This window comes from Sturnus vulgaris, chromosome 3, assembly GCF_052056855.1.
Source record: "Sturnus vulgaris isolate bStuVul1 chromosome 3, bStuVul1.hap1, whole genome shotgun sequence".
NCBI lineage: Eukaryota > Metazoa > Chordata > Aves > Passeriformes > Sturnidae > Sturnus > Sturnus vulgaris.
This window is the reverse complement of record NC_142245.1, coordinates 114,381,248-114,408,336: the sequence shown is the minus strand read 5'-3', so window position 1 is coordinate 114,408,336 and position 27,089 is coordinate 114,381,248. Positions and strand designations below refer to the sequence as shown.

General features: G+C 52.6%; 1 protein-coding gene across 1 annotated transcript; it reads right to left on the bottom strand.

Moving 5' to 3' along the window:
- Positions 1 to 563: 563 nt before the first annotated feature.
- On the bottom strand, positions 564 to 26,876 carry HADHA (hydroxyacyl-CoA dehydrogenase trifunctional multienzyme complex subunit alpha). Its single transcript, XM_014888189.2, has 20 exons — positions 26,756 to 26,876; positions 21,617 to 21,658; positions 21,461 to 21,531; positions 20,289 to 20,422; positions 19,107 to 19,245; positions 18,134 to 18,253; positions 17,950 to 18,052; positions 13,354 to 13,476; positions 12,639 to 12,757; positions 11,852 to 11,908; positions 8,976 to 9,085; positions 8,095 to 8,229; positions 7,084 to 7,255; positions 6,381 to 6,467; positions 4,871 to 5,011; positions 3,781 to 3,849; positions 3,357 to 3,552; positions 2,923 to 3,037; positions 2,017 to 2,162; positions 564 to 1,082 (listed from the first exon to the last, which is right to left on the bottom strand). The coding sequence occupies exons 1-20, from the start codon at positions 26,841 to 26,843 to the stop codon at positions 937 to 939; spliced, it is 2,313 nt and encodes a 770-aa protein (XP_014743675.2). The 5' UTR covers positions 26,844 to 26,876; the 3' UTR covers positions 564 to 936.
- Between the last annotated feature and the right edge of the window lie 213 nt (positions 26,877 to 27,089).

Below are 27,089 nucleotides of genomic sequence, written 5' to 3'. Positions count from 1 at the left end.
TGCTGAACTCCCCAGGAGGGCTGAAGGCTGGTTTCCAGCGCCGTGGCTCCCCCAGCACTCAGCAGAGGCAGAGGAGATGATGTCTTGGCCCAGTTTCGGTCTGGGAGCTCTGAAGGACAGGGAGAGGTGACAGGAAAAGCAGCAGCGTTCAGCTCCTGGCCCGAGGTCTGCCAGGGAGCAGGAAAATGGCTGGAAGCTGGAAAGGAAGCCAAGGAGGGGGAGCCAGGCCAGTGACAGGTGCCTGGAGATTTAAAGCCTTTTAGTTTAACTTGATCTCTCCCCACGGGGGGCCCTTCTGGCCTTTGGCTGCTCCATCTGCAATTACAGGCGGGTCCATCTGCCAGGATCACCTGCCAGGATCACCCTGCAGCACAGGGAGCTGCAGGCTCCTCACAGCCCTGAGTGATGGCAGAGGTGACAGTGCTCTGTCCTGCACTGCTGCCATCCTGCCCATCCATGGGACCCAGCATGCCAAGGACAGGACCCCAGGGCACTGCCAGAACCACTCAATCCCAACTCGAGTTGCTCCCTCAGGGAGATGGGAAGAGAAGCAGGAGTCCAAACCCAGGAGATGGGGCTTTATTTTGGTGGATGTTCATGGAAAGGCAAGGCCTCGGTTCCAGCCACAAGCTGGATGCTACTGGCCAAACTGGGAGCTCTGGAGGCCACGGCATGGGGGTGGAGGCAGCAGGAATTCCCTCCCCCAGCACGGATCCCCCAGGCCCAGGCTGGCACAGGACGGATGTGCCCAACACACAGTGGCTGATAAGGCACTTGAAATGACTACAAGCCATGAGGCAACCTGCTGCCCCCCTCCCTCCTTCCCTTCCTCTTCCCTTCCTCCCCGGGAGCTTTGGAGATTAACCTATGGACAATGGGGTGTTGTGGGGAGCTGGGGCCCGGCGGGAGGAGCTGTCAGGGTGTCACCAGGCCACCTCACTGGTGGAATTTCTTGCCGGGGTTGTTGGCATGGTCCAGCAGGAGCTGGCACGGTGTGAACTGGCTGCCGTACACGGCCTCGTACTTGCGCAGTTTGTCCACGAGCTGCCGGGCACCGTAGGAGTCTGCAAACCTGAAAGGACCTGTGGGGACAGGGACACAGTGAGGACAGGGACACAGAGGGGACAGGGACACAGTGAGGACAGGGACACAGCACCAAGGTGCCTGGAAGGGTCCCAGCATCCAGAAGCAAAGGTTTTGTCCCATTCATCCTTCTCCACAAGAGACCTCCCAAACTCCCATCAGGGTAAGGCAGGACTCTGCTCCCTGCTCACCTGAGCTGGGTCTGCTTCAGGGCTGGGGACAAGCTGGGACATGGATAACCATGGGATCATGGATAGTTTCAGTGGGAAGGGACCTCAAAGCCCATCCAGTCTCACCCCTATCATGGCAGGGACACCTCCCACTGTCCCAGGTTGCTCCAAGCCCCAGTGTCCAACCTGGCCCTGGACACTTCCAGGGACCCAGGGGCAGCTACAGCTCCTCTGGGGAACTTGTGCCACCCTCCCAGGGAACAATTCCTTCCCAGTACCCTGTCTAACCATGGGAAGCCACTCTGCATTGCCCTGTCCCTCCAGGCCTTTGTAAGAAGTCCCTGGGGGCTGCTCCCTCGGTCTGAACTTGGCTCAAGGAGGGAAAGCACCAGGCTCGTGGCAGAAGCACCACCTCGGCTAAGGTGAACTGGTGAACTCCAGCAGCAGGGGCAAGAGACAGCATCAGAATCATGGAATTATTTAGGGTGGAAAAGCCCTTTGAGACTACTGAGTCCAAAAACTCCCCAGCAGTGCTAGACTATCACTAAGCCATGTCCCCAAGCGCCACATGCACATTCTTCAGGAATGGGGAGTCCAGCACTGCTCTGCACAGGAATTATTCCATACAGGAATTATTCCCAATATCCAGCCTACACCCTCCCTGATTGGGAGGCCATTTCCTCAGGCTGCAGCTCAAACCTGGCCCTCACTCCTGCAGCCTATGGGGAGCTCTGGAGGCCAAAGCCCAGCCCAGAGCACTCACCTCCGAGGCAGGGGGGGAAGCCCAGGCCGAAGACAGCCCCGATGTCCCCCTCCAGGGGGTTGCTGAGGATGCCCTCCTGCAGGCACATGGCTGCCTCGTTCACAAATCGTGTCACCAGGCGCATCTGGATGTCCTCGTCCGAGCAGCTGTGGGACACAGGCCGTGAGGGCTGGGCAGGGACAGCACAGCTGGGACACAGAGCCAGCCCTGGGAGTGTCCCCATCCACATGAGGATCAGGGCTAAGCTCTGTGATGTGTCCTGAGGCAGGCACTGAGAATCAGGGAATGGCTGAGTTTGGAAGGGAACCCTGGGGCTCCTTCTCCATGCCCAAGCAGGGTTTCCTGGAGCATGGCACTCAGGATTGTGTCCAGATGGATTTGGAATAAAAGTAAGGGCTTGATCAGCACAGCCTCTGTGCTCAGCAACGGAATCATGGAATGGTTGGGTGGGAAGGGACCTTAAAGCTCACCCAGTACCACCCCTGCCATGGCAGGGACACCTCCCACTGTCCCCAAGTCCAGCCTGGCCTTGGGCTCTGCCAGGGATCCAGGGGCAGCCACAGCTGCTCTGGGCACCCTGTGCCAGCCCTGCCCACCCTGCCAGGGAACAATTCCTGCCCAAGATCCCATCCAGCCCTGCCCTGGGGCACTGGGAGCCATTCCCTGTGTCCTGTCCCTCCAGGCCTTGTCCCCAGTCCCTCTCCAGGCCCTGCCAGGGGCTCTGAGCTCTCCCTGGATCCTTCTCCTCTCCAGGTGAGCACCCCCAGCTCTCCCAGCCTGGCTCCAGCCCCTGAAGCACCACGTCCCTCAACACCACCTGATGCACCTCGTGCTGCTGCTCAAGAGCACAAGGAGCTGGGCAGGGCAGGAGCCAGCCCCAGCCTTCCCTCACACACAGCTACTCACACATCAGGATTTGCTGGCACCCTGAACTTTGCCAAGATCTCATCCATGCCAGAATTGACACTCCTGTTCTTCACTCCCTCCTGGTACACATAGAAGCCTTTCCCTGCCTTGCGACCTGCAGAGATCAAAGCAGACAAGTCAGCTCCTGCCACCTTGGATCTTGTTTTGTGACTGCTGCTCCTGCTCCTGGAGCAGCTCCTCCCAGCACTCAGCACCTCAGAGCACACATCTGCTGCCTCAGCAGGGCCAGAGGGAAGGGACCCAGCTCCACCTGAGCCCTTGGCAAGATGCTGCCACCGTGCCAGGCCCTAAATCCTTCTCCAGGTCCAGAGGACCAAGAGCAGGGAGGGATTCCTGCCCCATTCCCAGGGCTGCTCTCCCACCGGTGGGTGCTGCTGTTTCCCCCTTTAGCTGAAGCCAGTTTAGCAGCTCACCTAAGAAGCCTTTCTGCACCATGAGCTTGAAGAGGTCGATGCTGCCCCCTCCGAAGCGCTGGCCAAAGGCCTTGCCCAGGTCCTCGGCCACGTGGGTGGCCACGTCCACGCCCACCTCGTCAATCAGCGTGGCCGCTCCCACCGGGAAGCCGAAAGCCGTGGAGATGGCATCCACTTTCTTTGGGTCAATGCCCTCCTGCAGGATAGCAGGGGAAGCCATGGGATCTCGGGAGGGAAAGCCCAGTGTGGGGCAGAGAGCCCGGCCCCACTGAGTGACTGCAAACAGGAGCCAAGAGCAGGCTGGGGACAGCCACGAGAGCCAGGGCTGGTGACCCACATCCCCTCCTGCCCACACAGCCAGGCCCAAAGCAGAAATTGCTTTGGATTTATTTGGGGGGTGCTCAGTAGCTGACAGGACACTCACCTGCAGAACTCGAACCACCTCGGACAGCATCGGCCCCAGGCACCTGGTGGTGTAGAATCCAGGCCCATCCTGGGGAAAAGCAGAGCAGCAGGGAGCCAGGTGAGCTCTGGGCAGCACCAGAACTGAGCTCCACAGCCCAGGCTGCACTTCACACACCCCAAACCCCATCTCCTACACTATGGTAGTCCTAGAATAGGTTTGGGGGTTTTTTTTCACTGTAGAGCTCAGCAGTGTTTGCAGGTTTTCATCAACTTAACCCCTGGAAGTTCCCATCCCAGTGTTTTTATTTGAACTAGTTATACCAGTTTTATTGAACCTGCAGGTCCAGAGCAGGCTGCTCCTTCACCAAGCCCAACAGGCTGGTGAGGGAAAGGGTGCTCAGCACAAGGGAAACCAGCAGTTCCACCTCCACAGAGTCAGGAAGCAGCAGATGAGCTGCAAACTGCCCTGCAGGGAGGCAGCTGAGGCGGGGATGAGGCTCAGGGAGCAGCACTGTGTCCCCACGGGGGTTTGGAGATGCCCAGAGCACTTTCTGACAAGCCACTTTTCCCAGCACTGCTGGCAACCTCAGCAATCAGGAACAAGACAGGGACACTTTCCTCTGTCCCAGGCTGCTCCAAGCCCTGTGTAACCCAGCCTTGGACAATTCCAGGAATGGGGCAGCCACAGCTCCTCTGGGCAACCTGTTCTTCACAGGGAACAATTCCTCCCTAATATCCCACCTAAATCCACTTTTCCATGTACTCCTGCCCCTCTCCCTCAGGATGTAAGCCAGCAGAGGAGGGATCCTGCTCGCTGAGCCTCTGTCCTCGCAGCCTGCCAGGCAGCCGGGGTGGTGACAGTCGTGTGCAGGCTGCTGTGTGGGACACGAGTGCCAGCTCCTCCCTGCACATGGCCCTGGTGCCTTCCCATGGCTGCTCTGAGGGATGTGTGAGGATCACCTGGGCACTTGGCCCTTTCCCACCTCCCCTTTCACTTCTCAGAGGAGCAGCCAATGCCAGCGTGCCCACAGACACGTTTCACCCTCCCCTCAGTGCACAAAACCCTTTCATTTACTACCCAATCCCTGCCGTGGGCAGTGTCCCCTCACCTTCACCACGATGACAACTTTGCCCTGTTTGAGGCCGACAGCAACAGCAGAGGCTGCTGTATCCTGAGAGGTTTTGTCTGTGGTGATGATTTCCAGCAGCTGCATCTTGTCTACAGGGGAGAAGTAGTGCATCCCAATCACCTGGCACAGAAAAGAGCTGGGTTCAGAGGGGTTGTGGCTCCCAGAGGGATCAGCTGGGCAAGCTGAGTGCAGAGGGAAGGCCAGCATGGGCTGCAGAGCACACTCTGTATCCCTCTGTGACAGGAGTGCTCTGCAGTTCCCTCCTCTCCTTGGTTTTCCCAAGGACACAGCACATGCCCAGGAGCTCCTGCCTTCAATTTTTACAGGACCACTTCATAATCTGGCAGCTCAATCTGCCTGGGAATCCCTGAGCTCATCCCCAGGGAAATGATGAGCATGGGGTGACCTGGAGGGACACCAGAGGTGACAGGGCAGCCCCACCCAGCTGCTGGAGCAGCACTCAGGGAGTCCCCGTGTGCTGCCTGTGAATGTCTTTGGTGAGGAAGTGAATTTAAGGATGAGATTTAAGGCTTCTCTGCAGAAACTCATTAGAGAGGGAAGTGCAGCCTTCCCCTGGGAACAATATTTGAGTGGAGATTATGCTGTTCTGTGCCTCACAGTCTGAATGTGACCATGCCATCAGCGTGTCACCTTCATGCCTCCTGGCAGCCACACTTGGCACCAAGCCCTGGGTAAGTCACAGGCACCTTGCTGAGCTGCAGGCTGCAAAACTAATTAAGGAAAACGTGCTAATTAGTTAACTGACTTCCTATGAGTTTCCCCTCATAGGAGCCATTGCACAGGCAATTTAAACAGCAAGAGGATGTTAATTGTAAGGATGAACAAATGAGGCTCAGTTGGCAATCTGGATGCAACAGAGGTCCCACAGCAAATGAGGAAGAGGCTCAGCAGGGTGACAGGAACCTCCAGCAGGTGACCTCACACTCACAGGCAGCACAGGTACCCCTGCAGGGCACTCCACTGGAGGAATCAGTGCTCCTGCCTGCAAGATCATGGAGTCCAAGCTGTGCCTGACCCCCACCTTGTCCCCAGCCCAGAGCTCCGAGTGCCACATCCAGGAATTCCATGGAGACTCCAAACCTCCCTGGGCAATCCCTTCCAATGCCTCACTACTCTTTCCAGGGAGAAGTTCCTGCTGATGTCCAAGCTGACCCTGCTCTAGAACAGCTTGAGGCCATTTCTTCTCATCCTGTCCCTGTTCCCTGGGAGCAGAGCCCAAGCCCCACTTGGCTCCAACCTTCCACAGCTTCTCTGCCCCACGTGCACCAACATTTTCTGATGTTTCTGAGCTGCCCCACCACCCCTGGGGTGAATCCATCTTCCCCTGCTTCCCCCAGATCTCGAGCTCTTTGCTCAAAGCTTGCCCTGGGAGCAGAGGATGAGCTGTGCTGTGGCCTGAGGAGGGAGCAGAAGGTCCCCAGAGCAAAGCCACCTCAGCATGGACAGCTCTGGGGCTGCAGGGACTCACCTTCTCGGGCCTCTTGCTGGCAGCAGCAATCTGGCTGATGGGGAGGGCAGAGGTGTTACTGGCAAAAACACAGTGAGCAGGGATCACCTGGAGGGGACAAGGGACACGACACAGTGAGCAGGGATCACCTGGAGGGGACAAGGGACATGACACAGTGAGCAGGGATCACCTGGAGGGGACAAGGGACATGACACAGTGAGCAGGGATCACCTGGAGGGGACAAGGGACACGACAGAGTGAGCAGGGATCACCTGGAGGGGACAAGGGACATGACACAGTGAGCAGGGATCACCTGGAGGGGACACCACAGTGAGCAGGGATCACCTGGAGGGGACAAGGGACACCAGTGAGCAGTGTGCCCTTGAATAGAACAGAGGGACAGCAGGTGAAGGACTGCAAGGTGTGGAGATAGCAGAGGACATCACTGTCACATCAATCACACTGTCACTGTCACATCAGACAAATGGAAGCTTCTTTTGGAGCACTCCCAGGAATCAGGGAATGTCAGAACTGTCCCATTCAGGCACCAGTTCCTTATTGAGCAGGAACTGGTACATTCCCAGTGGACAGAAAGGCTGCCCTCGATGCTCAGCCGTGTCCTGGTGTAAATGATTTGTACCAAGAACCCAAGTGCAGCACAAAGGGGAGGGGACAAACCCTGGGGACAGCCCAGGAGCCTCCAGCACCCAGCACTGATACTCACAGCCTCCACCTCCTTCAGCACTTTGTGTTTGACGTTGATGTCCTCGAACACGGCCTCGATGACCATGTCTGCCTTCTCAAAGCCCTTGTAGTCCAGCTGGCCCATCAGGTTGCTGAGGATGGAGTCCCTCTCAAAGGATGTCAGGCTCTTCTTCTTCACCTTGCTGTTCAGCCTAGGGAGGGACAGCTCTGAGCCAGGACAGCCAGGCTGCTCCACAGCAATCCCTCCTGTGTCCCTCCCCAAATTCCATCTCCAGCCCTGCAGGACTGTCCCTCTGTGTTCTGACCCTCCCTCCACAGCTCAGCTGAAGGGCAGTCACTGACATTGCTGACAGCTGAGAACTGTGACTGCAGAGCCAGGAGAACATGGACATAAACCCAGGAAGGAAACCCTGGAATGCCTCCCCTGCCAGGGGCCTTGAGGCAGCCAGAACCACTCTTTCCTCAGCTCTAGAAGTCACTCCTGAATCTCAGGTCTCTGCCTACCTAAGGCTGAGCCACTGGGCCTATCCCACAGCAACACAACCCAGCACACTGCAGGGGACAGGGGACACCACAGTGAGCAGGGATCACCTGGAGGGGACAGGGGACACCACAGTGAGCAGGGATCACCTGGAGGGGACAGGGGACACCACAGTGAGCAGGGATCACCTGGAGGGGACAGGGGGCACCACAGTGAGCAGGGATCACCTGGAGGGGATAAGGGACACCACAGTGAGCAGGGATCACCTGGGAGGGGACAGGGGACATGACACAGTGAGCAGGGATCACCTGGGAGGGGACAGGGGACATGACACAGTGAGCAGGGATCACCTGGAGGGGACAGGGGACACCACAGTGAGCAGGGATCACCTGGGAGGGGACAGGGGACACCACAGTGTCCTTGACACAGGGGACACACTAAAATGAAGCTTTTCTGTGCCATCCAGCAGTGTCAGGATGCTGACAGCAGAGGAGAGCTGTGACTGAAGACACCAGTGCCAGCAGGGCAGATCCCCCTGAGCTCACATACCCCTTGTAGACCTGCTGCTGGCCCCTGTCCAGACCCTTCTGTGCTGTGTCCTTCAGGATGGTCTTGATGCCTTTGTCCACAGAGACCTGGGCAATGCCAGCTCCCATGAGCCCTGCTCCCAGCACAGCCAGAGTCCTGCAGGCAAGGAAGGACCAAGGACACACATTCAGAGCTGGCCATGGCTCAACTCCCCTCACACAGCTCCTGCCACCCACCCCAGGCACCACCTGAGTGAGGCCTCCAAACTGCACTGCAGTGTTCTGAATAAAAAATGTACTTCACGATATTTAGCTGAAAAAAATAGTAGATAATCTTTGTTCCATTGGCCTTCAAAAGGTTAATCTGGTATGAACAAAGGTAAAGCAATATAAATCTTAAGATGCTGAAGATTGGAGCTTTTATGGGCTTGTTGTTATTTTTTTTTAAGAAACAAATGATAAATATACATGATGCCAGCTGCCACAAGTAACAATAAAGTTGAGGGGTTTTTGTGAATTTTTAAAAAGTACTCAATTTGGATCAAAGCAGTTTGTGTGGTGTTAATTATTGCTTGATATATAATTAATGAATTCTATAATTATATAGTTATATATTATATATATAATTATATATTGAGTAATTAATGCAAGACTAGTTCCTTCTTTTTCCTTCCATATTTTTGCTGTTTTTATGTATCTATGAACTTTTTTTTTCTTTTTTTTAATAACGATTTATAGACTGCAAGCTAGAGTAATATTATGAACTAAATTCTCTTCCTAGGCATAGAAAATCACTTCCCAATTGTCCCAAAGAATGAATTGGAAACCTCTGCTCTGATGCACAGCCCAGTCAGTCCCAGGAGCCTTTCAGAGCTCCTTCAGCCATCCCATAATGCCACTTACTTGACCTCTTTCTGAGGTGTCCCAAATTTGTTCTTTTTGCAGTGCACCTGCCCGTGGTAGAGCCCCATCAGTGCCTTGGATTCCTTGGTCACTGCAAGTTGGCCAAAGCTCTGGAAGAAAGGGAAGAGGGAAGCAGAGGTTTTCTCACTGCTTGTTGGCATTAAACACTGCCTCAGTGCCAGCACATCAAAAACGTGGCAAGGGGGGGTGACAGCAACTGTCTGGTTGTCACCTGGATGGAAAAGGGACAAGGGGCCAGGTGAGCTCTGAGGAGAGGCACATCCTGGGCTCAGCACAGCCCATCCTGCAGCACCTGGAGCCAGGCTGGGAGAGCTGGGGGTGCTCACCTGGAGAGGAGAAGGATCCAGGGAGAGCTCAGAGCCCCTGGCAGGGCCTGGAGAGGGACTGGGGACAAGGCCTGGAGGGACAGGACACAGGGAATGGCTGCCAGTGCCCCAGGGCAGGGCTGGATGGGATCTTGGGCAGGAATTGTTCCCTGGCAGGGTGGGCAGGGCTGGCACAGGGTGCCCAGAGCAGCTGTGGCTGCCCCTGGATCCCTGGCAGTGCCCAAGGCCAGGCTGGACATTCCTGGCACACTGGGAGGTGCCCCTGCCATGGCAGGGGTGGCACTGGGGGGGATTTGGGGTCCCTTCCCACCCAAACCATTCTGGAATTTGATGATTCCAGCTCCTCAGTGACAGGACTGGACTTCCCTGACATGAGACCCTTCCCTCCACATTAACTGGGGCCACTGTCCCCACAGATCCAGGTGGAAGGATCCTGTCCTCAGGCTTTGACAAAAATCCTTCCCAACAGCTCAGCTGTCTCTGACAGCAGCAGCCTGATTTTATTTTCAGAGGATCACAGGCCTGCACAACCTCCCAGCACTCAGCACGGGTGTTCTGAGGAACACAAAGCATGAGCACACACAGAACAAAGGCTGGCTGAGCCAAGGCTGCCAAGGAAAAGCAGGGAATGTGGTTTGGAGCAGGCTGTACCTTCCTTCACCACTGCCCTGGGAGTTAAAATACCCAAAACAAAGCCTAGAAGAGAATCTGCAAACTCCTGTCCTTGGGGGAGGCAGTAAAAAAGCCACAACACTGACACTTATTATTCTTCAGGGGTTCTGGGAAGATCTCCATCCTGCTGCTGTTCTGGGGGGGAAAAAAACCCCATTCATTCTTTGCTGTAAGGAACAGAGTATCCCCCAAGGCTTTTATTCAGCACCAGACCAAACGTGTGTGGAATGCACAAGCAGCAGGGATGGGGCACAGCCAGGAGGGCACTGCTGAGGTGACAGCTACAGCTCAGCCTTTGGCACCAGAAGGGAACAAAAGGAGTTACAAGGCACATCAGGGAAGTGGGAAATGGATGGATTTCAGCAGCATTCAAGGGGCAATAACCTTGGGGATGACCCAAATACAGAGAAAATCAGATGGAAATGTGGGGCTGCTGGGGACTCAGCCTTGCAGAGCTGGCAGTGCCCAGGTAACCCCACCTGTGACTCTGTGCAGAGCCAGAATTGCCTCAGAAATATCAAATCTGAGCACAACCGTGGCAAAAACAGGACTGGGGAGGAAAAAATAAATAGGGATAGGTTGTTTATTGTGGCAGAGAAATGGAGGGATGAGGATGGTGAGGAAAACAAAGACTCTGTGTGTGTGTGTGTGGAATGAAAGGGTCACACACAAGCTGCTGGGGGGGACATTTGCCTGCTCCAGCCCTGGATCTGCCCATCACAGTCTGCCCTGTCAATTAAATTCTCAATTAAATTCTCAATTAAACTCCATTCCATTTTTCCACGTGTCCCTGCCAAGCTCAGGCAGGACTGGATGGTGTTTAGGACACGTGCCAGCACATGTGAGATGAGTGAAGAAATGAAACATCTACAGGCAGCTCCCAGAGGGAAGGGGTGGAACCTCAAAATTCCAACATGGAACCTCAGCTCTGCTCCCTCCTCCAGGAGGAGCAGCACCAATCACCCACAAAGCTGGCAGTGGTTTTGTGTTCAGGCTCCCAATTCCTGAAAATGCCCAAGGCCAGGCTGGATGGGGCTTGGAGCAACCTGGGGTAGGGGAAGGTGTCCTTGAATGTTGGAATCCTGAAGCCTGGGAGTTTAAAACTTTTCTGTGTTCTCTGGCACTGACCCCCAAAAGAACATTGCTTTTGATTTGAGGCCTTGGAGAAGGCTTCCAAAATTAATTAGAATCACTGGTGTGTAGTTGAATAAAAGTATGTAATATCACATGGTGAAGGGTTTGGAATTTGAGGTTTTAGAATATAGTAATAGGCATGGGGGATAAGATAGAAATTCTAAAGTGTTGACTTCTTATTCCTTGTTGTTCTTCTTCTTAAGTTTTTAAGTTTTTAATTAGATAGAAAATACCACACTGTGAGTCACAGGTGTTTGGTCATTAGATCAAAAGTACAAATAATAGAAATGTTAGTTTTTAATTGAATAGTTAAGCCTGAAAAACCTTGTAACAAGCAAAATACAACTCCATTTTGTCATTTTTAACTTGACAGCTACAAGTCCTGTAGCACTCACTGTACTGTAGATAAAAATTAATAAATAACTGAATCCAAACACAAAACTCAGTCTCTTGTACTTCAATCCCAACTCTGACTAAAGGCAAAGGAAAAAAAGAAAATCAAACACTAATTAAGTGGTGCCTTGTGTGAGCATGGAAGTCATGATCTTTATGGGAAAAGAGAATGAGATGATGAGAAAATGATGAGAAAATGAAGCACTAATTTTGTGTTTAATCCCAGCATGGCAGGGCTGGGATAAGCAGCAGGCTGTGATGACCCCTTGGTGTAAACACAGATCCCCTGAGCACTGCAGTGCCTGACCCTGCCAGGATCTCCTCTCTTACCTGGGCTTCAATGAGGTATCCAGCATCATTGCCCTGATCCAGACCAGTTTTTACAACCTGAAAAGCAGTAAAAACACAGCACAGTTGAGTCATGCACACACATGAACAGGATTTCCTGTTGTCTCCCATCATTCAAGGCACATTTCAGACTCCCTGAGTCCTGTCCCTGCTGCTCTGAGCAGAGCTGTGTCACCCTGTCCTAGCACAGCACAGTGAGGAATTTACCACCAGCTTCATTTTTAGCCACTCCTTGTGGTTTTAGGAACTGTGCTCCTGTAATGTCACTGCTCTCTAATCTTTTACAGGTTTTAGAGAAAAGTCTTGGCAACAACTTCAGTAGTGAAAAGTCATTTTACAATAAGGGTTCATTCACAGAGTGCCTGTAACAGAGTATCTGTGTAACAGAGGGGACTAATAAGGTATTTTGTAATTAGTGCAGTGAAAATTATAGCAATTTCTATTTTTATGGCATCCAACAGGTCTCCTGAACTCTTCAGAGACTGGATAGAAAATCTGGTAAAACTGTAGCTGAAATTCTCATGGACAAAATATTCCAGCCAAGCTTTCCCTCAGCTGGGATTCCTGCTCTACCCCTCACTGGTACCAGTACCCATAAACTGGTGATCATATTTTGGGCAGTGGTTCTGAATTCTTCCCCACAGCCAGCCCTCCTCAGGACTGATCTCTGTGAGGATGAGGATGCTGGATGGATTCAGAGGAAGGATCACCTTCCCTCTGCCTGTCCCACATTATCCCACAGATCCAGGTGCCCTGCAGGGGGGGTTACCTCGATGATCTTCAGAGGAGCAGGGTAGAGCCCTTTGGTTTGCTTTTGAACTTTGCTCTCCACTGTCTTGTAAACTTGCTGCCTGACAAAGGGAAGAGCCATGGCATAGTCTGTCAGCCCTGCAAGGTGGGACACAAACACAACAGGGGTGAGCACAGTGCTGGAGCACAGCCAGCCTGCCACCATGCACTGCACAGGTAATGGAACACAAATGTGAGTATCTGCCCCTGAAACACAGGCACAGGCAGCAGGGGCTGCTCACAGGCTTTCCATGGATTATTCCAAACCTCACTGAGGGCTGAAGTGTCCTCCTATGACAGACTGAGCCCCAGGAAGCAGAATTCCCAGAAATGTCCCCATTTCTGGGCTGTGCTATGCGCCATGTACCTCTTCCCACTTGAGTTCACCAGCTTGGTACAGAAGTTGCCAGTAAAACTTCGCAGCTGGACAGTCCCTGGAGGCATCTGCTCCTCTCACTCCTTAAGGCTTGGCTCCCTTCCAGCAGCCTCAGGAGCCACCACATCCAGATCTGCAGGGTAACGTTTTCTCTACCACCCCACAACGCTCAAGAGATGATTCCAACATGAAATAACTCGGTTTTGAAATGGAATGAAGTAGGAGCATGAAGAAATGGAATGGAATGAAGTAGGAGCACGAAGAAGCCAAGCTGGATTACACTCCCTGCTGCCCCTGGGCATTTTCCATGCTGACTTACTCTGCATGAGCCCTCTGGATCTCTTGGCAGACACAGTCTTGTTGGCCAGTCCCCTGGCAAAGCCAATGGCCACCTCCTCCAGGTATTCAATTGTTCTTGCTTCAGGAGTCTTCAGTCCTGGTCCTGGGGAGAGCAGAGAGCACAGCACAAGTTACCCCTGAGGGATGGGGATGCAGGGAAAGCAGGACCAGACACAACATGATGGGCTTTGAACTGCTCCCACTCCACTGATGTTTGAGCTCAGAAATCTGGGTTATTTTTGAGCTTTCTGACACTGACCCCCAGGAGAACACTGCTTTTGACCTAAGGCCTTGGAGAAGGTTTCCAAAATTGAGTGATGGAGTTCAAATCACCGGTGTGTGGTTAGAACAGAAACGTGTGATCTCACATGGGGATGGGTTTGAAATTTGAAAGTTTTAGAATGTAGTAACAGTTATGGGACAAAATGGAAGAATTTGGGTGTCATCTTTTTTTTGTCTTCTTCTCCATGATTTCAGGCAGCAGTTTCTGGTTGGACAGTCAGTGCTGCACTGTGGGTCACAGGAGTTTGGTTATTGGGTCAAAAGTATAAATAATATAGGTGTTAATTCTCTATTGGACTGTTTAGCTTTAAAAGACCTTGTAACTAACTAAATTCACCTCCTTTTTGCTTGCTTTTAGTTGGTATCTGGAAGTGTAGCAGAACTCTCTGTACTTTAAATAAGATTTAATAAACCACCAAGCCCAAACACGAGAAAATTCATCTCCTTCATGTTTTTAATCCTGACTCTGAGTGAAGGCAGAAGAAAATGAAGACAAGCCACTAACTAAGTGGTGCAGATATCACCTCTACACATTCCCTGCTCCTGTTTGGCTTTTCTTGGTGGGAAGGCTGAGCAGGGGCCATATGAAGGCCCCAGGGGATTTATACAGGGGGCATTGTACAGAAATGCTGCAATGGCAGCTCCCCGTGGGAGCAGAGCCAAGTTACATCCAACTCTGCAACCAGATCAGGGTGCTCAGGGACCTTCTGGACACCTCCAAGGTCACAGTTCCAGGACCTCTCTGGAGGTGTCTTCAGCTCCTGACCATCTTTTTTCTACTTTGTGCACTTTATTCCACGGATGTGACATAACTGCAGGCACTCAGAATCCTGAGGGAACTGAGGTTCTCCTCTCCTCTCCTCTTTCCTCTCCCTGTGTCAACACTGAGCTGTTAAACACACACACAGCATTTTGGGAATCTGAATCCCTGGAAATTCCTGTGCAGGAGCCAATGTCCAACCAACCCCAACCTTTGAACTCAGTGCAGGAAAACCTCTCACCTGCTTCAGCTACTGTAACACCTGGCCCAACTTAAAGCTGGCCCACAATGAAGCAAGCCACCACAGAACCAGTTTTAGCAGCCTCTGAGGGTGAGTTGCACAATTTCCAAGCACAGGGATCCTCATTTCCAGACAATTGTATCATCAGGACAGGAGGACACAGCACAGGGCTGACCACGGAACTGTGATATTGCCAGAGGCAAACTCTGAGTCAGAAATGACAGAGCAGTGCCTGGTGAGGCTGCACAGGGTCACTGTTTGGACCCTGGAGCTAAATGTGCAATTTTGGAATGAACAAACGTGGTGAAATCACAACCCTGCAGCTGGGCAGGGCCATTCACCCTCACACAAACTGCTCCAAACACACCCAGACACTGCAGAGTCCTCAGAGCTGAGGAAACACCCCACAGACACCCCAAGAGAGGAGAAAGATAAAATCCAAAATCAGAAACTCCCTCCTGTTTCACCTCCCACTGTTCTCCTCCACAAAAGTCTGAGGTCCTCAGCTCTAAGGTTTTAATCAGAAACTCAGGATTGGTTGGTTGGGAATGTTAAAGGCCAGGCCATGGCAGGGACACCTCCCAGTGTGCCAGGAATGTCCAGCCTGGCCTTGGGCACTGCCAGGGATCCAGGGGCAGCCACAGCTGCTCTGGGCACCCTGTGCCAGCCCTGCCCACCCTGCCAGGGAACAATTCCTGCCCAAGATCCCATCCAGCCCTGCCCTGGGGCACTGGCAGCCATTCCCTGTGTCCTGTCCCTCCAGGCCTTGTCCCCAGTCCCTCTCCAGGCCCTGCCAGGGGCTCTGAGCTCTCCCTGGATCCTTCTCCTCTCCAGCTGAGCACCCCCAGCTCTCCCAGCCTGGCTCCAGCCCTGTTTTTGTTTCACCTCTCTGTGAAACCCCTTGAGGGTTTCCACCCAGCAGAGCCCAGAAGCTGCTCCCTGCTGAGGGAATCTCTCAGCAAGGAAGAGACAAAGCAGCACAAACACTCTGACACCTCAGGGAAGTTCCCTGTGCAAGTCTCCCTCCTGCCCTGGCAGAATGTCAGAGCCAGTCCAAGGAAGAACAGGCCAAACAAAACAAGATAGTTGATTTAACAGGCAGCAGGCAAAATACAGCTCAGAGCTGCTGCATAATTCAGCACTGCATTTCAGCAATGCCCAGGGGGGTTTTAGAGAATTCATTGGAAACCCAAGAGCATTTGGGAATCGAGAGCTCAGACTCCACCAGCTTCCAAATTCTCACCATTCAAAGCTGAAACTTTCAGCTTTATAACTTAAGTTACAAGATGCCAATCCCTGATTTCACATTCATCAGCTTGGATACATTAACAAGTGCTGGATTCTGCTACTCCAGCTGAAGAAAACTGCTTTTGCTGCAAACTCTGAGCTGTGAGAACCAATCAGACCAAGTGGCTGACCCCACATATGTGAGTTTACTTTACCTGCATTTAATTCCCAGTGTTTTGCTGTGTCCTAACCCAGGAGCTCTGAGCTGTCTGCTCCCATCTGCTTTCTTTTATAAATAGCACATGCCAGAATTGGATGCAGGGGATGCTGCAGAGCTCCTTGCTGAAGGAGAAATTGCCTCCTGATTGATGGTGCCTGTCTCCTTGCAAGCTTTCTGTCCTCATTTAAAGCATCACCCCAGCTAGAGCTGCTTTCCCCAGACACAGAGTGAACAGGAGCCCTCCTGGCCCTGCCTGCTGTTTGGGTAATGAGGAACACATCCAATATTTGCATGGAATTTGTATTTCTGTGTTCCTCCTACGTGCTTCTCTGGGCTGAGCCAGCATTGCCAGCAGCTCCTCAGAAAATTCACGTTTCCTTTCAGCAGCTTGGGGTAATTGTGGGTATAAACAGCCACATTTGTGAGCTCTTAAAAAACAATTCACTTCTAAGCAAGTATCACGTGGGAAAGTTGATCCAGGCAATTTTAACTCCAGCCTGAGAACCATGGATGTCTTTTAGAGGAATGAATACAGGTGAAGGTAAGCTAAGGATATCTGTGTATCCTGGGCTGATCCCCCAGTGTGGGCAGCAGGAAAGGGGGGATTGTGCCTCTGTGCTCAGGTGAGACCTCACCTGCAGAGCTGCCCCAGCCCTGGGGATTCCAACAGCACAAGGACCTGGAGCTGCTGCAGAGCCCAGAGGAGGCACCCAGGGGATCAGAGGGATGGGGCAGCTCTGCTGGGAGCAAAGGCTGAGAGAATTGGGATTGGTCACCTGGAGAAGGGAAGGCTCTGGGGTGAATAACTGGGACCTTCCAGGACCTGAAGGAGCTGAGAGGAAATATGGAGAGAGACTGGGGACAAGGACAGGACACAGGGAATGGCTGCCAGTGCCCCAGGGCAGGGCTGGATGGGATCTTGGGCAGGAATTGTTCCCTGGCAGGGTGGGCAGGGCTGGCACAGGGTGCCCAGAGCAGCTGTGGCTGCCCCTGGATCCCTGGCAGTGCCCAAGGCCAGGCTGGACATTCCTGGCACACTGGGAGGTGTCCCTGCCATGGCAGGGGTGGCACAGGGTGGGATTTAAGGTCCCTTCTAACCCAAACCATTCCATGATCCTGAGATCCAGCTGAGCACAGACACACCAGGGCTTCCCTGGCACTGCTCTGGGTGGGGGCAGCAGCTTTTAATTAATTTTCTTTTTTTCAGCACCCCCTGTGTGTTCTGGCCATGCTCAGCACCCTCCAGCTCCACAGCAGTGCCAGCTGGAGCAGTGGCTTCCATTCTAACTCCTGAGTGGGGCTGATGACACCTCACAGGAGGGTTTAGTCCCCAAACTCCTCCATTCAGTCACCTCCCAGGAAAGCTGCCCTAGTGAAAGAACTCTGAGAGCAAGACACGATTCAGCAGCCTGCTCAGCACCTGGAATCCTGCAGTTTGCAGGGAATTTCTCCACCCAGCTGAGAGCCAGCTGCCAATTCCAGGTGTCTGAGCCATGGGGGCTGCCTGCTCCAGCTCCTGTCAGGGATCACCATGTGCAGGCTGCACAGACACAGACATCAGCCATCTATTGTCCTCCCATTAGGGGCTGCAATCCCTGACATGATAAATGATCAGTGTGGGCTCTTATCTGGATAATTAGCTAAAGGAGGAGAGCCAGCAGGCCTGTCCTCCATGCTGACCTCTCCTCTTCACTCAGCTTCTGCAGCAGCCTCACATTTCATGGTCCCTGTGCTTGTAAGGTGGCAACAGGGATTTCCCACAAGATCTCTGCACACATTTTGGTGAGGGGAGAGGTTCCCTGACAGGCAGCAGCACATGGAGGAACTGAGGGACACCAATTCTGACCTAGTGGTTCCACCAGCTGGTCAACCAGCCCCATCTTCTTGGCTCTGTCTGCACGGATGTTCCTCCCAGTCAGCATCATATCAAAGGCAGCAGGAAGTCCCACCTAGAAGGGCACAAAGAGGAGTCCAGAGTGGGAGCCTGCCAGCCACAAGGGGCTACGGGGTCAAGTTTTTCTCTTACTCACCATCTTTGGCAGCCTTTGAGTACCCCCTGCTCCAGGCAGGAGACCCAGCATCACTTCAGGTGTTCCCAAAACTGTTTTTCTGTCCTTTGTTGCTACTCTGTAGTGACAGGCAATGGCAACCTTAAAATGGAAGAGATAAGGAAAGGTTCCCCTGTGAAGGATAACAGGAGGACTGGGCACCCATCCCACAGCTCTTTTCTCAGCTTTCCTCGTGATCCTGCCCCAATTCCTTAATCCAACTGCCCAAATTGCCTCTGTGCTGAACTGAACATCAAACTCCCAAGCTGATTTTAAATCTCACCCAGACCATCAAGGGCTTAATTAATGCACTACACCAAGAGCACAGACCAGCCATGGCTCCTGGTTTATCCCTGGACTGCCAAGTCCAGGTGAGTCAACAGAGTGGGTGTAAAAATCTTGAGAAATCAATAAAAACTGGAGAGACTCCGTTCCAAAATGACACTTTTAGTAACAGCTCTGCTCCAGGAATTATTGGAGTTTACAAAATCCTGGATGGAGATGACAAGGTGCTGGAGTGGAGCCTGGCTGGGTCCCCACACTCTCCCCTCTCACAGCAGCCCTACAAAGAATGGAAGTTGCTGGGATACAAGGCTCACTTCATCTGAAAAGCAGCAATTTCCAGGCTGAACTCTGCCAGCAGCATTGAAGCACATCCAAAGCCTGCTGGAAACAACCAGTTTTCCCTTGGACACTCATCTAAATATTAGCCTGGCTCACACAGCTTCAGATTTGATTTGCTCTCTTGCTACAGCAGCAGCAGAACTCACATGGCAGAGCCCTGAAGCACAAGCAAGCCATTAACTTGCCACAAACTCATTTACATGATGTAATGAGCCCTCATCAGCTCCCAAATTCGTCTCCCAGTACCAGTCCTGCTGGAATCATTTGGGTAAGCAGAGAAGCAGCAGTGGCAGCTCCCACTCCTGCTGTGAGCCCCAGGATTGTCCAGTACCTCCAGCCCTCCTCCCAGGCAGCTGCCACTGATGGCAGCAACCACGGGCTTTGGAGAGTTCTCGATCTTTTCCAGCATCTTCTGTCCATCCTGAGAGAGCTGAGTCACTTCCTGAGCAGTCTTGCAGGCTTCAAGCATGCTGGGGGGAGGAGAGAAGTGATCAGGATGGGAAAAGCACTGACAAAACACAGGAAAATGAGAGGTTTTGATGAGTTTGTCCCTGTTTCCCCACAACCTCCGGTGCCTGGCGGGCAGGCAAGAGCTGTTTAGGCCCCAGTTTTGGATCAGACAACACAGGGAGACTAAACCCAGCAGGGTCAGGCCCTGCACATGGGCTGAGTGGGATCCCTTGTGCCAGGGCTCTGGAAGCCTTTGGGGAGGAGGAAGGGTCATAGGAAGCCTCAAAGCACTTGCCAGGAAGGGTGGAGGAAAGAGCCCAGAATCACTCCCCAGAGGAGCAGATGGCCAGGACTCTGATGCCAATTAGTGCCAATTAGAGACTCCCTGTGCTGATTATCCTCCTGGAGACTCTCAGCCTTTGCCAGGGAGGAGTAATTTGGGATGCTGGAGGTGCTGAGGCCAGGAGACAGCTCTTAACCACAGCCTGGCCTTTGCTCTGCTCACCTTCCTTTCTGAACAGGGAGCGAGCCTCTGTCCCTGGACAAAGCCAGCCAAAAATGTCACACGGTTTTGGAGGGTCTATTTTTAATTTTCCTCAGAGCTTTCTGGCTTTTAATATCTTTAAGCAACCATCCTGTCCTGTCAGTGTCAGCAGCAGGAGCCAGTGGCATTCCAGGTGGCAGTGGGCACCCACAGGATCATCCCACACCCTGGAGAAGTTACCCAGGGAGGCTGCTCAGCACAGGGCAGAGTGCCAAAGCCTGCCCAAAACAGGGGCCAGGCTGGAAGGCTGCCAGGCACTCCAACCCAGCTTCAACGAGTCCTGCATGTCAATTATCCAATCCTGCTGCACCCCAATGGCCACCCCGGAGCCAGGATGGGTTTCCTTGGCTGCAGAGTGTGACCAAGTGTCACAGCCACGAGGGCTTTGAGGACTCCCCACGTCCCTCTTTGCTGAGATCCTCACTCCATTCCAACACTCCCAGCGTGAGGATTTCAGCCCAGGGACAAACTGCTGGAATTCAGGGCCAGCTCCATCATCTCCTGAAGCCCTGTGCTTACTTGAGATCAGCCCCAGCAATGAAGGAGCCTGGCTTGGAGGAGATGAGCACGGCGCTCCTCACGGCCTCGTTGGCCCAGATCTCGTTCATGACGTCGGTGAACTCTGCACTCAGCTGCTTGGACAGGGTGTTCACCTGGGAGAAAACAGCACCAGCACTCAGCACTCAGCATAAAACCCTGCAGCAGGGCACCTTTCACTAGGAATTTAACCTTCCCAACAGTGGGTTTGTGGCCCAAAACGAACTCGTAAACTGTTTTTTTTTTCTATATAATCATAGAGTCACAGAATGGTTTGGGATGGAAGAGACCTTCCAAGGTCATCTCATCCAACCCCCTGCAAGAGAACCAGCTCTCACTGGGTGCTGTGAGCCCCAGGATTGTCCTCCCAGGCACTGCAATGAGCAGGGACACCTCCCCCAGGCCCCTCCAGCTTTACTGAAAGGCTGCAACAAGCAGGACAAACCCTGGGTTCTTTAGGTACCACCAAATCCTCACATAAAATAGAATATTTCAAGACAGACTGCTGTTGCTCCTCAAAGGAAAGGAGTATATAAAAAATCCCTTCTCTGCTGCAATTAATACAAGATTTTTCATAGCAGTAGTAGTTCAATGTTTATATCCTGTATAATATCAGAGCAGCTCAGCTGTTTTAATTTAAAAACCAGGTTTTTATTGCAAGCTCTACCATTGCTCATAAAGAGCATTTCCATCTGTGAGATGGTATCTGAAATTCACTACTGCTTATGGGACTCCAAAATTCTCATTTTTAGATGTATTCCTTAGATGTCATTTACAGAGTTCCTGCCTCTGATATCTGAACAACTGCAGCTGTGTTGACCTAGAAAATGAGAATTAGCTTCTATTTATATTGTATTCATGATAATAGAATCCAAAGCATTTATGGATTCCAAATTACTGAAGTATGGACAGGTTCTTTTACTGACTTGGATAAAAGACTTAAGAAAGATTAATTTTTTTAAAAAAAGTTTTTCTTAAGATTTGGAACTTGTGCCTGGGAGAGAGACAAATTAGCTCAGCACACACAAGAGGCACCTCCAGATATCTCACTAAAATCCCCAAATCTTTTTTTTTTTCCTATTTTTCCTTTGCTCCTAACTTTGTAAAGCTGCAGGTTAGGAAATTTCTTAGCCTGAAATGGCAATTTTGAGTACCTTGGAATTTGGTGTGTTGAATCTCACCACAGCAACATCCCCTTTGATATCACAGCTGACGTGGGTTCTGTCTGCAAGCAAACACAAGGCTGGGCTCAGCTCCTGCTCCAGGCCATTTTAAGGAGAAAAAAAAAAAAAAAAAAGAATTTCACTTACTCTGGAGGGCACTGGAGGTGGAGATGTTACGGCAGGCATAACCTAAGGAGAAGAGGTCACAGGGGTTAAAGGAATTCTCTGCACTCTCAGCTCCCTTTGCTTGCCAAGGACAGATTTTGGAAGCCCTGGGCATGAGCCAGTCCCTCCTGCCAGGCCTGTGTCCCCACCAGAGTCCAGCAGGCTGCAGAGCACTGCAGTGACCTTCCAGCACAGACCCCACACCCAGCAGTGCCCAACGGGGAGCAGAAAAAACAAAATCCACCTTCAGCAGGTGGCACAAGGAGTTCTGCCTTTATCATCCTCCTTCCAACCTCTTCCCTCTAATCCAGACACCTCCCTGCACTTTGGGGAGCCCTAGAGCTGCTAATTGTACTACTTCATTAACGGTTTGTTTTTATTTTTTTGTGTTTTTATTTAGAGTTAGGATTAAAAACACGAAGGAGATGAATTTTTTTCGTGTTTGGGCTTGGTTGTTTATTAAATCTTATTTAAAGTACAGGGAGTTCTGCAACACTTCTAGCCACCAGCTAAAAGTGAGCAAAATGGAGGAAAATTTAGTTACAAGGTCTTTTAAAGCTAAACAGTCCAATAGAGAATTAACACCTATATTATTTATAGTTTTGACCCAATAACCAAACTCCTGTGACCCACAGTGCACAGTGCAGTCCAACCAGAAACTGCTGCCTGAAATCATGGAGGAAGAAGAAAGAGGAGACAACACCCAAAATCCTCCATTTTGTCCCATACCTATTACTAAATTCTAAAAACCCCAAACTCCAAACCCATCCCCATGTGAGCTCACACATTTCTGTTCTGACCACACACCAGTGATTTGAACTCCATCACTCAATTTTGGAAACCTTCTCCAAGGCCTCAGGTCAAAAGCAGTGTTCTCCTGGGGGTCAGTGTTAAAATGCACAGAAAATTTAAAAATCTCCTGTTTCTGGGTTCCAGCAGGGAGCTCCAAGGTGAATTCCCTGCAGAGCAAACACTGTCCAGGGTATTTCTGTAAAAACACACTCTGGTGCCAGCAAATGGGGCCAGTCCAAGTGTGAGCACACAGATCTCAGGGGACACAACTGGAGGGCTACAAAGGGCTCCCAAAATATTTATTCTTGCCCCCATCTATCGAAATACTCAGAATCCCAGGGTGGTTTGGGTGGGAAGGGACCTCAAAGGCCACTCAGTGCCACCCCTGCCATGGCAGGGACACCTCCCACTGTGCCAAGTGGTTCCCAGCTCCATCCAACCTGGATTTGGGACAGTGCCAGGGATCCAGGGGCAGCCCCAGCTGCTCTGGGCACCCTCAGAGGGAATAATTCCTGCCCAGTATCCCATGTGGCAGAGGGAAGGCATTCCCTGTGTCCTGTCCCTCCAGGTCCAGCTCTTGGATCCACCTCTAATAATGACAAAGCAAGCACACAAATTTCTTCCAGAGCCCTCAGAAAATTCAGAGCACAGGATGAACAAATCCTGCCCACAGGTTTCTGCCTCCTAAATCTCCTTTTCCTGCTCAGAAATTGTCTTTGAGCCCACCATCTCTCAGTACATGAATAAACCTCATCTCCATTCAAGCAACCTTGATCTTGACCCCGAGGATCCCCTAAGTCAGATGCAGGCTGAATCCCTGCCAAAAAGCTGCTTTAAATCTGAATTCCAGAAAAAGTTTTACTTCCACATGGATCTACCAGCTGGCACACAGCCAGGGGAGGGCTCTGCTCAGCACTGATAAAACCTTCAGGAATGAAACATTCCCATTCCTGAGCAGGCAGAATAATCCAAAACCAGGAGAATAAACTGCAAACTGTGTCTCCCCCTGCCACAGCCCCGTGACGAGGGCTCAGGGCTGCACTTTGGCCTCCTTTCCACCTTGTCAGGGCTGCTGGCAGTAGGGACTGACCTTTGCTCCCATTCCTGAGCCCAGCATATGCAGGGTGATGCCGTGGGGATGGAAATTCAGTGTCAGGCTGGCCCAGCAAACTGGGCTGGAGTGTGTGTGTGTGTGTGTGTGTCATGTGCCCACAGCAGCATTTTACAAACAAACAGACAACTGCTTCCCACTCCTCAGCAATATTTAATTCCCACATGTTGCTCCTCAGCAATATTTAATTCCCACATGTTGCTCCATCTACGATAATTTCCCTCAACTCTTCGTGTCCTCCTGAAAATAAGCACCAACATTCAATTCCCACAAACCAAGTGTGGGCTGACAACAATTCCATTCCTCTGCTGAGAGATGCTGCCTCACCTTTAACAGCAGTGTTTTAACACCGTGCACCTTTAACAGAAGTATTTTAACCCAAGAAAAGCCGTGCAGCCTCTTTAAAGAGAAGGTAAGGGCTGAACTGTCTCCCTGAATTTATTCATTCAATCCTTGCAGCAAGCTGGGGTAGTGGAAGGTGTCTCTGCCCATGGCAGGGGTGTGGAACAAGATGAGCTTTAAGATCCCTCCCAGCCAAACCAGTCTGGGATTCCATGTTTTTAACTCTTTATATGGCTTTCCTTTTCCATATCAGCTCCTAAACAGATTCCTTCCATGAAAACCTTCAGCCTTCAATTCCACTCTGCCCTTCCATGCTCACAAAAAAAAAAATAAAAAATAAAAGAAGATATGAAGTAGGAAAAAAATAAATAAATCAAAGGCATGACTGGACAGATCTCACTCTACTTAAATATAAACTTTCTCGAGAGAGGTGCTGCACCAGCTGGTTAACACTGCAGTGAGATTTCTGTAGCCTGACAGTGGTTTAGTTTAAATCCAGAATATTTGTGGAAAATATTTTTCCCAGGAAGCAAAAGCACATCTGCTTTAGGTGTTGATCCCTCCAGCACTGCAACGGGAATGTGCCAAGACTGGAGCCAGAAAAATCCTCCAAAATGCTGCAGGAAGCAGAAGCTTCAGACTTCCACCATGTCTCATCATTCATTTCAGATTTAAAGCCCTGAAAATCAGCTCCAGTCTCACTCCTCAGCTCACAGACTGGAAACCAACACTTCAGGTGCCCCCAGGACTTTGGATGCACCAGAGACTGGACAGCACCCACCCCACAGCCCAGCCTGCTCCTTCCCACTTTCCCTTTCCCCTCTTGCTACCTCAGCTGCTTCCCTGCCCAGCACTTCCCCTTCCTGCCCTTCCACTCACCAGGATGTGACACACCACTTGAACTGGGAACAGCCTCCATGGGTGCTGGCTCAGGGAAAAAGCTTTTTTTTTCCAGTCCTGGAGTACCCCAAACCCCAGCAGGATGGATGGGATGAAGCTCACACGGAGCTGTGAGCTGGGAAGCTCCTGGCAGACTGAGCTTCCCAACCCACTGCAGGCACCTGGATGTGGCCCAGCAGGTACAGCCAGCCCTGGAGCTCACCTGGCTCCTCACTGCTCCCTGCCTTTGGGCTGCCCCAGAGGGCTTTGCATCCCCTTCCCAAACGCTTTGCAAGGCAAAACAAGGCTATTAATTAATTATGAACAGTGACAGCGTCCTCACGGCACCTCCTGGGCTGTTTATTGTGAAGAGTTCTACCAGGTAGAACAAGAATTCCAGCCTGAGAACTGCCTGGAGTTGCCACAAGTCTCCTCATCAGTGGCTGCAGCACCCTGTCACGTACAAACCTGCTCCAGGGCTGCACAGAGCATGGCTGTGATCCCAAAATCATGGAATTGCTCACGTTGGAAAAGAGCTCTGAGCCCAGTACTGCTGGGGTTGGGTTTAAACGAAACACAGCTGGATTTTGGGTGAACAGCCACATCAGACTCTGAGGTCCTTTAAAGTGCTCAAATCAGAGGTTTCCAGAGCTGCCAGGGCTCCTGGGTAGGCAGGAAGCACCGAGGCAGCTGTGTGAACAGGCAGGACAGAGACACAGCCCTGCCCGAGCTGCCAGGGGAGATACCTCACACAAAATCATGGAATCACTGAATCCTGGGATGGTTTAAGTGGGAAGGGACCTTAAATCCCCCCCAGTGCCACCCCTGCCATGGCAGGGACACCTCCCAGTGTGCCAGGAATGTCCAGCCTGGCCTTGGGCACTGCCAGGGATCCAGGGGCAGCCACAGCTGCTCTGGGCACCCTGTGCCAGCCCTGCCCACCCTGCCAGGGAACAATTCCTGCCCAACATCCCATCCAGCCCTGCCCTGGGGCACTGGCAGCCATTCCCTGTGTCCTGTCCCTCCATCCTTTATCCCAAATCCCTGTCCTTGAGCCCCTTTAACCTCTGCAAGGTGCTCAAAATTCCCCCCACAGCTTCCTCTTCCTCAGGCTGAACAATCCCAATTCCCTCAGCTCCACGAGAGATCGTGGAGCACCTGGAGACACGGCCAGGCCTGGCCACACCCTCCCTCAAGGAGGGATTTCAGGGATATCCCTTCCCATAGATACACCAGCGTGCCTGGAGAGCAGCCACAGGATCCCCAAGGACACGGGGACATCCTCTCCTCTCCGAGCAGGCACTGGGGACAGGCACATGTGTCAGGGCACAAGGACACTCTCTCCCTGTGGCTCAGCTCACGTGCAGGGACCATCCTGACAGGAGGTGTGTCCTCCTCCTCCTCCATGCCAGCTCACAGGGACGCCCCGAAACTCCGCAGAAATTCCCACTGTGCAAGGACTGGCAAGGCAGGAGGTCCCCCATGGGGGCACACAACCCGCACAGACCCCGGGACATGGAGGGACAGACCTCGGGGGGGACAGTGGGGACCTGCCAGGCTCACCCCATTTCTCAGAGCCCCCACTGTCACCTCACCCGAAAAGCCCTTCGGGACAGCCCCCAAGGCCTGCCACAGCACCAGGAAATCTTCTCTGTGACACCCTGTTCCTCATCCCACCCCAGTCTTCACCCACTTCCCGCCCTATCGGTGTTTCCTCCCCGCTCAGTGCCCGGTTAGCGCCGCCCTGCCCCTCGCACCCTCAGTGTCCCCTCTGCCCTCACTGTCCCCGCCGAACTCATTCCTCACGCCAGCCCTCACTCCCTCAGTTCTCCCCCAACCCTTCACTGTCCCCCTGCCCGTCAGAGCTTCCCTTCCCTCAACGTCCCCTCAGCGCCCCTTACCCGTCACCGCCCCCCATGCCCCATCCCTCAGTGCTCCCCTCGTGCGGGTGACACCGCACGCCGGCCGCTCCCGCTCCCCGCCGTCCCCTCGCTCACCGCGGGGCGGGGTGTGCCGCGTCGGGCCGGCCCTGGCGGCGGCCGGGAGGCGGCCGAGGCTACCGATGGCCCTCACAGTCGCCGCCATCTTCGCCGAGGTCGAATGAGGGAGAGGCCGCCGGGGTCCTCACCGCGCCGGCCCCGCCCAGGCCGCCCCGCCTGTGCTGCCCGCCGCGCTGCCTGCGCATCTCACCGCCGCCAGCACGGTGATGACCGCGGTGTCACCGCTCTCTGCGGTGTGTCGGTGTTTTCAATCCGTGCTGAGCGGGAGAAAATTGCGAGAAAGGCCGGGAAGAGGCTGCGGGGCGGCTGTGAGGGGGCGGTATGGATCAGG